Source organism: Sander lucioperca, chromosome 21 (genome assembly GCF_008315115.2).
Source record: "Sander lucioperca isolate FBNREF2018 chromosome 21, SLUC_FBN_1.2, whole genome shotgun sequence".
NCBI classification, from domain to species: domain Eukaryota; kingdom Metazoa; phylum Chordata; class Actinopteri; order Perciformes; family Percidae; genus Sander; species Sander lucioperca.
Window position 1 is genome coordinate 13,403,575 of NC_050193.1, and position 12,811 is coordinate 13,416,385.

Below are 12,811 nucleotides of genomic sequence, written 5' to 3' on the forward strand. Positions count from 1 at the left end.
AGCAGATGTAACAAGTAATGGAGTTTATTGTAGAAAAGTACAATGCAGACGAAGGTACAAAAACGGCAGGCAAAAACGTGGTCAAAAGCAGGCAAGAGGTCATACAAAAACACATGGAAGAGACACTAGGAATAACGCTGGAGAGTGAGACACGAGGTACAACAATCTGGCAACAGGGACACAAGGTAAGTATATATACACTGAGGTGGGTGGACACAATTACACACAGGTGGCACACATTAGGGAAGGGAGGGTAATTGCACAGGCAGGAAGGCAGACAAAGACTGGAAGACAAGTGACCTGAAACAGAAACAGACGGTGAGTATTTCAACATAAAACAGGAAGTCAACACAAACAAAACAAAAATGAACTAAGAGCGTGAGCTGGACCTGACAATGGTCTTCATAAGCAGATACCGGGTGCAGCAGCATTGATAAAACAAGCACCAGTTAACAACTCCAATCATATTTAGGACCACGACCATGAAGCTTCATCCTTTTAGTGAAACGTTTGTTTTATCTAATTGCCATTTTTGTGCTGCTGTTGTTACTGTTGAATATCCAATCTGCTTGTTTGTCTTTTGTGTGTTTAAGAGTGTTTGGCTTTGCTATAGTAGCCACATCCACCCTCAACATGCTGATTCCATCTGCTGCTCGCTGCCATTACAGCTGCGTCATACTGGTCAGGATATGCCAGGGCCTTGTTGAGGTACAGTATGTGTCACATGTGCTCTGTGTAAGACTAGCCCTACATGCAAGAGTGTTTTCCTGACTATATTGTGTCCTTCAGGGTGTATCATACCCAGCCTGCCATGGGATCTGGGCCAAGTGGGCGCCTCCTCTTGAGAGAAGTCGATTAGCCACAACAGCCTTTTGTGGTAACGTTTCTCGCCTTACTGACACATGTATCCCCAAATTCAATATCTCTGATAATCTGCAGAAACTTTGGGATCTCCACTAGAGTTAAGTTCTGTGAGTTTGAACATGAGGTTGCAAAGATAGAGCAGCCAGAGGTTCCTGCAAAGCTTAAGAATTGAATATGTTATGTGGATTTTACAGTGGCCCTGAAGTGCAAACCACGACAGCAAATCCCACAATACGACAGCAAATTGTCACAACACGACAGCAAATCCCGCATCACGACAGCAAATCCCACAACACAACAGCAAATCGCACAACACCACACAATTCACCACAACATGACAGCAAATCCCACAGCAAGACAGCAAATCCCGCAACATGACAGCAAATCCCACAACACGACAGCAAATCCCACAACACAACAGCAAATCGCACAACACCACACAATTCACCACAACACAACAGCAATTCACCACAACACGACAGCAATTCACCACAACACAACGGTAATTGCCACAACACTACAGCAATTCACCACAACATAATAGCATTGGTGAGACTGAGACCAAAAGGAACGCATTGGTCACTGATCCTCCTGATTGGTTGTGTGGCACAGGCACATAGTATATTTGGGCTATCTGTTAATTTTAAGGCAAGTTTACTCAAACATTCATTCAGACATTGGGCCAACTGAAGAAGGCAGTGCAAACCAACAGTTTACACCAACACATGATCTTGTGCCTTTTTACTCACATAAGGAATAAATTAAATGGGGGTATCTGTAATTTTTGCAAATATACAAAATTAAATAATACAAAACATAACAGTGTCAAGTACCCCAAAATATACTATGTGCCACACAACCAATCAGGACAAGGATCAGTGTCCAATACGTACCTCCCCTTTCCGTTTCAGTCTTACCAATGCTGTCATGTTGTGGCGATTTGCTGTTGTGTTGTGGGATTTGCGGTTGTGTTGTTTGATTTGCTGTTGTGGGATTTGCTGTCGTGTTGTGGTAAATTACTGTCCTGTTGTGGCAAATTGCTGTCGTGTTGTGAGATTGCTGTAGTGTTGTGGGATTTGCTGTCGTGGTTTGCACTTCAGGGCCACCGTAGGATTTATACTGAATAACAATAAATATTGAGCATTTTGATTGTGGAAATTATTACATGATTATGAGAGAAAATTAATAATTAGTTGGTTTTCTCTGTTTGATGCCTTCTTAGGATCCTATGCAGGGGCGGTGGTGGCCATGCCTTTAGCTGGGATACTGGTGCAATACACTGGGTGGTCTTCAGTATTCTATGTCTATGGTTAGTGTCCTTATAATGAAATATGTGTTTGCTTACTGCATGACTATGACTGTTAAGCCAAGTAATACATTAATACATACACTAGCACTCCTCAGTTCAGATGCAAATGTTTCCACATCCATTAAGTACTGTGTTTTTTTTGCTTACAATCAAGACTAAATGGCAAAGCTTTTATTAAATCTCAAGGATTTATGTGTCTACATTAGGAGTTTAAAAAGTCCACCCCCGCCTACTACTGATGTTGTTAAACTTGAGCAGCTACTTCTCATTTTCTCTCTTTTTACTCCTGTACCCTTTAACTATCTTTCTCTTTCTCTGCTTTACCCATGTCTTCTGCTTTCTATCTCTCTGCCTCTCCTAGGCAGCTTTGGGATATGCTGGTATTTGTTCTGGATTCTGGTGTCGTATGAGAGTCCCGCTGCTCATCCCACTATTACACCGGAGGAGAGGAAGTACATTGAAGAGGCAATCGGAGAGTCTGCAACATTTCTCAATCCTCTGCATGTAGGTCTCATAGACCTGCACACAAACACAGATAGTGCAGATGTACACATGAATGTATACATGTTCAGCTGACTTTCTAGTTCTTGATCCATCTTAGTGAAGTCAGCAAATCCCATTATAATAATATTCCTTTTGGTGGCAGAAATTTAAAACACCATGGAGACACTTCTTCACCTCCATGCCAGTCTACGCCATCATTGTGGCCAACTTCTGCAGGAGCTGGACCTTCTACCTGCTGCTCATCAGCCAGCCAGCCTACTTTGAAGAAGTATTTGGCTTTGAGATCAGCAAGGTGAGATTATATCAGCTATAAAGACTTTCTTCTTCTTCTTTACAGAAGCTATAGTTTGATTTTTTTTTTTCAGAAATGTCTATTCACAATTGGAATACACCCAAAGCTGCAGTCGACTACTGTAGCCAACTGCAATTTCACTGGAGAGTTTAAGTGTTAAGGCTTTGCTCTAGGTCACTTCAACTGGAGTTAAAGGGAAATGCTGGTATTTTCCCCATAATTGTGGCTCTTGTGACTATGGGTCATAATGACGTTGCCTTTAAGCATTTTAAATGATTCATGTAAAATGTTTATAATATAAAATTAAATATAAATTATTTGGAAATCTTTAGGACGTTTGCACTGCTTGCTGCGATATACACGAGTCGTGTTTTCCAAATCTCTTATAATGGAGTTATTATATTAACATTATTATGACCCATAGGCAAAAAAGCCACAATTAAGAATATGAAACCCAGGTTGAAAAATACCAGAATTCTTCTTTAGGGTGTGGGTTTGTGTAAGCCCCATACCTAAATATTATGAGCCGTTTCAGGGATTGAAATTGAAATGTATTGTTAAGAGGATAACCCCTTGAGATGAAGCATCTCGTTTTCGAGGGGGTCCTCAAGACATAAGACAAAGACAATACAGCACATGTACATTCACACTCGCTAGAGCTCTCCCTCATCCCGTCTCGCCCACCCCACCCCAATACTCCTTATTAAAAACAAATCCATGTATATACATATTGCAGTATTAAGAGGCATGACAGCATTTAGCCCATACATACACATATGCATATACATACATACGTAATATACATACGCACACCAAAACCCATACTCTCATGTATACACATAAATAAAAGGAAAGGACAAAAAGTATCCCAAATATTTGGGTATATAAAAGAAAAGTTCATTCATACTTGAGGAAAACATTTACAGCAACAGTTTGCATGCAAGTAAGGATTTACACTATCAATGTCCCAGATTCATCTCTACAAACCAAGTAAGAAGGAAGATTCTAGTAACACATTTAGATTGTGTAAACGAGTGTAGTCTTATTTATATACTGTAATTTTTCTTTTGTGTGTGTCAAATTTTCTTTTCCATGTTTTATTCAAAAACAAGACTGATAATAAGAGTTTGAGGGTTACCATGACAAGCCATTGGCATGTTTGGGGGTATTTTGATTTTATTTGTTAGTAGATAATGTAGAGGTGATAGGAAATGCGAAGAGAGAAGGGGAGACTGCTTGAATGGATATACTGTATGGTCAGAATTTTAGACCCCCACACCACCACAACACCAAAAACGAAATTAGAAACCATTTGACCTCCTATTGTCTTATCTCTTTTCTTTGATATTATGTCATAATTTAGATCCCGTTATCTCACTTCAGTTCTAAGGAGTACTAAACAGCATGAATTATTATTCAGATCGATGTGCTATTATCAAAACAAAACTTCAACCTTCAGCCTTTCATTGTTTCTAACACTCAAATGAATAAAAACACTATTCCCATGTCTCTTTCTCACACGCACATGTACACTCTCATACACATACACGCTCACTCTCCCCCTTTCCTCTTTCAGGTGGGCATGGTGTCAGCTTTGCCCCATCTGGTGATGACAATAATCGTGCCTATTGGAGGCCAGTTGGCAGACTACCTGAGAACCCACAATTTGATGACCACCACCAACGTCAGGAAGCTTATGAACTGTGGAGGTGAGAGTGACAAGATAAATTACATTTTGTAGGTGTATTTCTAAGTAATTGCCATAATTGTCCTGAAATTTAAAGCAACACCAAAGCACTTTTCCTCTTCGGTCTCCCTACAGGTTGGAAGCGGAATTGTCCATTACCGCTGTCGTAGTAGTTTCTTATGTCTCATTCGAACTACAGATCTGCTACCCGATCTGACAAACTTGCATAGTGCGGTTATAGCCGATAGAGGGCCGCAAAGCGAATGCAGAAGTGCCGTTCACCCTGTTACGAGTTGATGAACCACTGAAACAGTTTTGGAAACATTATTTTAAGGTACAAAAGAATCTTTGGTGTTGCTTTAAGGACTTAACATGTAGTAACATAATTTGTCTGGCACCTTTTACCCAGCAACTTTCATTCAGAATGTTTGAAGTGCAGCAGCTGCCAGTACTGCAATCATATCAATATTTTAGCACAACTTAAAGGCTGCATTAGTTTTTTTTTTCTGCATGTGCATTAACACATGTACCATTTTTTAACATGTAACTGTATAACAGGTGACCATTGCTTGTTGAGACCTTAATTTTACAGTCTATAGTTGAGACAGAGAATAAAGTTGTGGATTATTTTCCTCATTCATTCATCAGTTTTGTATGTGTTTATGTGGATGTGTTTCAGGTTTTGGGATGGAGGCCACCCTCCTGCTGGTGGTGGGATACTCTCACACAAAAGGTATTGCCATTTCCTTCCTGGTCCTCGCTGTGGGTTTCAGTGGATTTGCTATCTCAGGTAAGAGAAGTTATAAACAAGTATGCTGTATACCGGCCAAATAATAGAAAACATTTTGTACACTTCGCCCGGCTAGCTGTTTCCCCCTGTTTCCAGTCTTTATGCTAAGCTATGCTGACCAGCTGCTGGCTTTTGCAACATATTTACTGTACATGAGAGGGGTGTCGATCTTCTTATCTAACTCTCGGAAAGGAAGCGAATAAGCATATTTCCCAAAATGTCAAACTATTCCTTTAATACTGAGGGCTGACTTAGCTTCATGATGATTATAACTGCATCAGTAAATCTCTCCCTTAATTGATGTCCCTTTACTCGGTTGTTGTGAGAAATGTCTTTTTTCTAACCCTAACTGTAAAAATCTCCTTCAGGGTTTAATGTCAATCACTTGGATATCGCCCCTCGATATGCCAGCATACTGATGGGCATCTCAAACGGGGTGGGAACATTATCTGGAATGGTGTGTCCTCTCATAGTGGGAGCCATGACCAAACACAAGGTAAACAAACATTCACTTGTATTGATTTTATAATGCCATGTATAAAATTTGAAACTCACCTATGTTCCACACCTTTTTTACATAATTTCAGACACGTGAAGAGTGGCAGGGTGTCTTCCTAATAGCTTCACTCGTACATTACGGAGGAGTGATTTTCTATGGTATGACTTGACTTTGAATATAGTGTTTTGTGAGGCATGTGCAGAAGACCTCTCTAAATGCTGGTCATATTGTACATATTGTATTTGTTATAGTGTCTTTTACATATTTTTATTGTAATATTTCTATTCTATGTTTACGTTCTTGCCTTTTGCAGTACTTTGATATATTGTAAATCTTATTCTGATTCTGATATTCTTTTCTCACTAGGTATCTTTGCATCAGGGGAAAAGCAGCCTTGGGCAGATATAGAGGACACCAGTGAGGAGAAGTGTGGTATTATCGATGAGGATGAACTGGCCAATGAAACAGATGAGCTCTACCGCGGAGGCGGGCAGTACGGGGCCATGAACCAACCAGTTGTTGGTTCTAATGGAGGAGGGACTGGCGGAGGAGCCGGGTCTGGATGGGTGTCGGACTGGGATAAGTCTGAGGAGTATGTCCAGCCGCCTGGATACAACTCGTACATGTATGGGGGAAAAGAGGAGAAGGAGCTGAGATAGAAGATCAAAATGATAGTTTGATGAAGTTAAAAAAAAAAATTTGAAAAAAAAAGATAAAGAAAAAAGGAAGATTGTTTTTGGAAAGGGATTGTAAGAGAGTCACTGCTTTACTGAATGAACCTGGTGTGTGCTTTTGTACAATATTTTCAACTGCACATATCAAAAGTATGCATCTGATTCATTTCTGTGTGTTAATGTGTGTGTGTGTGTGTGTGTGTGTGTGTGTGTGCGTGCGTGCGTGCGTGCGTGCGTGCGTGCGTGCGTGCGTGCGTGTGTGTGTGCGCGTGTGTGTGTGCAAACACATACAACTCAACAGCATTCAACAGCAAAAACTGAACTCAGATCCCAGACTTCCTTCCTGCTCCTGAGCTCGTTGTGATTGGTCAAGCATTCTGTTTCCACGACATCACTGTGGAGATTCTGTGTGTGTGCGTGTGTGCGCGCATAGTTGGCTTTTTGCCTGTACAGCAACTCTCTCAAGCCACCGGCATTGTGTTGTATTTAAATTTTTATGTGTAAGCCACACATTTGCTTTTCTTGCTGAGAAAGCACGTTTTGAAACGTAAAACTTTTGAGCTTACAACATTGTCCAAATTATTTAAAAAATGTGATGCCACTAGTGTAGCTTGCTTACACTTTCTAGTCTATATTACTCCCAAGGCCCTCAGCCTCAATAGAAATCATATTGAGCAAATGATTAAAAATCAATACACAAACTAAAAGCTAATGTGTTTTTATGAGTGAGGCCCCTTGTGGACAATCTTGTCTGGACGCTGGTGATGCATCCACTTAATCTTTTTCTTTGCAACATTATTTTTCCACAGCACTGCATAACTATAGTATGCATGCACGTGCCGACTACTTTCAAACTATTAAATCAAAGAGAAAAAATCTGGTTAGGTGTATCAGTCTGTGTTTGTGTGTGTGTGAAGCTGTCTAGCTTTTGTTACAACAGGCCCCCTTTATGTGTGTGCATTTGATTGTGCAAAGGTGTGTGTTTGAGCTTGCATTTGGTGTCTAGCTGAATCTCACCTGGGTCTGACCTAACTAGGTTACGTCCAGCCAGGCTTATGGGTTACATGAGTAATCATCTGACATTTGTGACTTTCCATTTGGCGTGTACGCTCCCGTTAGATAGGTAGCCCAGAATGACAAGTAGAGTGTGGTTAACTGATCCACTGCGTAACCAGCGAGGAACAACAGTTATAATATTCCCAGGCATCACAGCACGTGCGGCCTCTGTTTCTGCCTTGTTCTGTGTCTTTGTGGCTGCTCTCTGTTTCCACGTATTTAGTATAAATTGTAGTCATGTTTGAGTTGGTGGGTCAGATCGTCTAAGTCTAAGTGTGTGTGTGTGTGTGTGTGTGTGTGTGTGTGTGTGTGTGTGTGTGTGTGTGTGTGTGTGTGTGTGTGTGTGGGTGTGTGTGTGTGTGTGTGCGTGCTTGTGTGCGTGCATGCGTGCGTGCGTGAGTGCGTGCAAGCGTTCGTTGTGTGCAGGTGCTGAAACATTGTGCGGTGAGCATGTTTTAATGAGCACATCAGTGTAGTACCCCACCATCCCTCTCTTCCTTTTGCACACGCACACACACACACACACACACACACACACACACACACATATACACACACACACACACACACACACACAGGGTGCTAATTTCATGCAAGCACAGTCAAGTGCATTATGCACAGTGTGCAGAGGCAGTGGTGGCACACTTTTTGGTATTTACATGGCTGTGAAGCACCCATGGAAACAGGGTGGGATTAGGAAATATCATACATTGTCAGAGGGTGTGTTAAGGTTTGGTAACAATCATGGCCAATCAACTCAGCTCCTATCAAGCCCTTCAAAAGCAGCACCCTCTCCATCGTGACACACTGACAGCTGGGTAATGGAGTAGAGAGTTCAGAGGTGCTTCTCCTGAGACGACACCAACATGCTTATACAGGAGAGGAACTGTCATATTAAACAAACTGCACAGCCAACATACATTAAACATGTTCATGCACACACAAACACATCTGCCCTCTGTGTGTACTCACAGGTCATGCCAACACACGTTTTTTTTTTTTATTTAAAGTACATTTGCAGGCGGCTCTTTTTCAGATTAAGAATCTAATTCTATTTAATTTATAGAGAGTTTGTGAATTGAGCTCACTTTTGTGAGAAAAAAATACACTACTGGATTGTTAAAATAATTGTATTTGCTTAAACTGAGGGTTTAATGGTAAGATGTGTAGGTATGTCAATAAATTATTTGAAAAAGTGATTAAGGAAAATTTTGTTTTGAATGAAATGTCTAAAAGATGTGAATGATTATTCCTGTATAGAATTTCATTTTCAAATGTTGTATTGGTGTATTTTTAATCAAGTTTCTCTTTGTCTCATTTATGGCTAGTCCAATGTTGTCCTCCTTCTTGATGAAATGTGTGGTGGGAATCAGTTAAAAAAGAAAAAAAGAAAGTGATCATAATGCAAAAGTGTTCTATGTATAAAAGATGTATATGTGAGATATCCTTGTGTATAATAAAATGTGAGCAATTTGAGAAGATGTCACTATTTCAGCATAACTTTTCATCAGGATTTATCACCCACAGCGTGATGACGCATTAAATTAGTCTTGATTTTTTTTCACATCATAAGCGCAATGTCAGTTCTCTGTCTTTCTCTCAGAACAGATGGATGCAGGATTATCTCTGTGATTTTAGGCAAAGATTAGATAGGAGAGCAGATGCACTCAGTGGGAGAGTAAGGGAGAAACATGCATGTCACAGAAAAGGGAAGTGAGGATGACGAACCAGAGGGTGGGGCATGATGTCTTGTCATGATGTCGTGTGTGTGTGTGTGTGTGTGTGTGTGTGTGTGTGTGTGTGTGTGTGTGTGTGTGTGTGCGTGTATGTGTATGTGTGTGTGTGTGTGTGTGTGTGTGTGTGTGTGTGTGTGTGTGTGTGTGTGCGTGTATGTGTATGTGTGTGTGTGTGTGTGTGTGTGTTGTCCCCATACATACCAAAGCAAGGAGTGTGAATTGGTACATGGAAAGGTGTGAAATGCAATTCCAAATTTTTTGACAAACTATACTCATAGACTATACTATGAGTTTTTTGTGCTTTTTTTTGGACATACAATATACTGTGACGTTTTTGTGACTTTTTTCGACATACTATGCTATGATTTTTTGTGACTTTTTTTGACATACTATACTATGATGTTTTTTGACTTTTTTCGACGTAGTATACTATGACTTTATCATGACTTGTCGACATACTATACTATATACTAGGACTTTTTTTATACACTACACTGACATTTTTATGACTTTTTCGACATACTGCACTATGACTTTTTATCACTTTTTTACACATACTACACTATGACTTTTTTATGACTTTTTTCAACATACTATTCTATGACTTTTTATGACTTTTTTTGACATACTATACCCTGACTTTTTTTAATGAGTTTGTCAACATACTAAACTATGACGTTTTTGTGCCTTTTTTCGACATACTATACTAAGACTTTTTCATGAGTTTTTTAGGATATTATACTATGACGTTTTTGTGTTTTTTTCACATACAATTCTATGACTTTTTCTATACTGCACCTTGACTTTATGCTATACTATGACTATGCTATACTAGACTTTTCTGATGTACTATACTAGGACTTTTATGATTTTTTCAACATATTGCACTATGACTTTTTATTACTTTTGTTAGACATACTATACTATGACCATTTTTGACATACTATGACTTTTTTTTAGTTTTTCGACATATACTATGACATTTTTCTGCCTTTTTTTCAACATACTATACTGTGACTTTTTTTCTAAATACTATATTATGACTTTTTTATGAGTTTTTCGAGATACTATACTATGACGTTTTTGTGTTTTTTTGACATGCAATTCTATGACTTCTATACTGCACTATGACATTTTTCAACATACTATACTATGACTTTTTTGATATACTATGCAATGACAATTTTCGATAAACTATTCTGTGACTTTTTATGACTTTTTCGACATACTGCACTATGACTTTTTATTACTTTTTTTAGACATACTATACTATGACTTTTTATGACTTTTTTTCGACATACTATACTATGACAATTTTTGACATACTTTACTATGACTTTATTACTTTTTTATATACTATTCTAAGACTTATTTATAATCTTCTATAATGTTTTAATGTCTCTATCTACATACTATACACATTTTTGCTGACTTTTTTCGACATACTTTACTATGACTTTTTTAACATGCTATACTATGACTTTTGTATCACTTTTTTTCGACATACTATACTTTGACAATTCATGGCATGGGTTCTTTTGTGTGGAGTTTGCATGTTCTTCTGAACATTCTTTGATATTATAATAATACTATGAGTTTTTTATGACTTTTTTCGACACACTATACTATGACTGTTTTCATCATACTATACTATGACTTTTTAACGACTCTTTTTGTCAAACTAAACTATGACTTTTTATGACTTTTTTCGATTTTTATAATGTAGATATACTTTTAGCCATCATAGCCTCAGATAAGCAATTAGACATCTGGCTCTGTGATCCTCCAAATGACGAGAGCCACAGGCATTCCTTCATTGACAGCCCTTGTAAAACATTCTCGACATTTCTGGATGAAAGCACATTGTACCAGTTTTGCAAATCTCTAATATGCCCCCCAATTTTTTTACTTTATATTTATATTTCTGGTCCATATCGCCAGACCACCACCAAATGTGGTCTAAATAATTGGATTTCAATGCGTCCTCAAAGCATCCTGAGTGCATTTACTCCTGTACTGAAAGCTGTCTACTTGTCGATCACTCAGGATTTTAATGCCAGGTCATAACGGGGGCTCTCTATCTATATCTTTCTGTCTATGTGTCTTTCATTTCTTACTTTTTATATTGCTTCCTTCATCCCTTTCCCACTTTTTCATCTTATTTATACTACTTGAGCTGCTGTCCATGCATATTCAAGTCTTATTTACAGATGTATACTCTATTCAAACATTAATGTTTCACATCTTTTATTCATTAAGAGTTTCACACAACTTGTACATTTTATTCGTACTTTTTGAAAATATTAAATACATATTCATCCAAATTTAAACTGGCAATTCAGTTTGGCATCAGCTTTTACAGAAACTTTCATACAATGTTGGTGTTATTCAACTTTTTAAAGACATAATATATATATATATATATATATATATATATATATATATATATATATATATATATATATATATATATATATATATATATATTAATTACAACCATTTCCACATTTTCTTACAACTTCACCTTCTTACACATTTTAACCAGCAATTCGGTGGAGTGACAGCTTTTCAGAAAACCTTAACATCTTAGACTTTTGTTTCATATATTGTTGGTATTATTCAACATTTAAATGAAATTAATACTAATTGTGACTATTCACACTTTTCCACCTATTCTCACTACTTTACCTTCTTCTTACACAATTATGCCAATACTTCAGTTTAGCTTTAGCAATTTAGCTTTTCAGCCTTCAAAAGCATGTTCTGTAGGAAATGCATTTCCTAGTTAAATTAAGGCATTTTGCCACATTAAGGCATTAGCCACAAATGTAATTGAGTGTTGTAGTTCCTACATGTGACCACTAGAGGGCAGTAAACACAAACTCGTGATTTTAAATATACTTGGTTATTTGTAATAGTCGCAAAAATAATGAGTTGACCGTATTGTTATTAATAATGACCATTATTAGTGTGCATTATTAGCCACGAATTTAAATGTAGTATTGTAGTTGCGTACTGTGGCCACTGGAGGGCAGCGGACACTCATTCTATATAGTTCTAACCTCTATATATGTCATAGACTGTATATAATATATGTCTATGGTTCTAACTATACAGTCTATGAACTACGCCCAAGTGTCAGTGTCAAGGCAGACACAATACCATACTGACACTTCCGGTGATAAGTTTCGCAATAAAATGTAGGAACATTCACAAAGATGGTAGTTACTGCAGAGCTGTTTAATGATTCCATTCATGCATTCGCATTACGTGATGCATAAGTTCATAAACTTTGGAACTGTTTGATAATAAAGATTCAATTAATACTTACATGAGTATGAATACCCTTACTGATTTTCATAGTATTGATTTCTATGGTTGAGAGGAACAATCTGGCCAC

General features: G+C 38.1%; 1 protein-coding gene across 1 annotated transcript in view; it reads left to right on the plus strand.

The window, feature by feature from the left end:
- slc17a7a (solute carrier family 17 member 7a) overlaps positions 1 to 6,675 on the plus strand; it is a 15,509-nt gene extending 8,834 nt beyond the window's left edge. Inside the window, exons 4-13 of the mRNA XM_031320747.2 lie at positions 594 to 708; positions 790 to 877; positions 2,087 to 2,173; positions 2,535 to 2,677; positions 2,820 to 2,969; positions 4,546 to 4,678; positions 5,336 to 5,446; positions 5,815 to 5,942; positions 6,034 to 6,103; positions 6,312 to 6,675. Of these exons, the coding sequence (XP_031176607.1) occupies positions 594 to 708; positions 790 to 877; positions 2,087 to 2,173; positions 2,535 to 2,677; positions 2,820 to 2,969; positions 4,546 to 4,678; positions 5,336 to 5,446; positions 5,815 to 5,942; positions 6,034 to 6,103; positions 6,312 to 6,604 (1,318 nt within the window). The 3' untranslated portion in view covers positions 6,605 to 6,675. The remainder of the gene's footprint in view (positions 1 to 593; positions 709 to 789; positions 878 to 2,086; positions 2,174 to 2,534; positions 2,678 to 2,819; positions 2,970 to 4,545; positions 4,679 to 5,335; positions 5,447 to 5,814; positions 5,943 to 6,033; positions 6,104 to 6,311) is intronic.
- Positions 6,676 to 12,811: the final 6,136 nt, after the last annotated feature.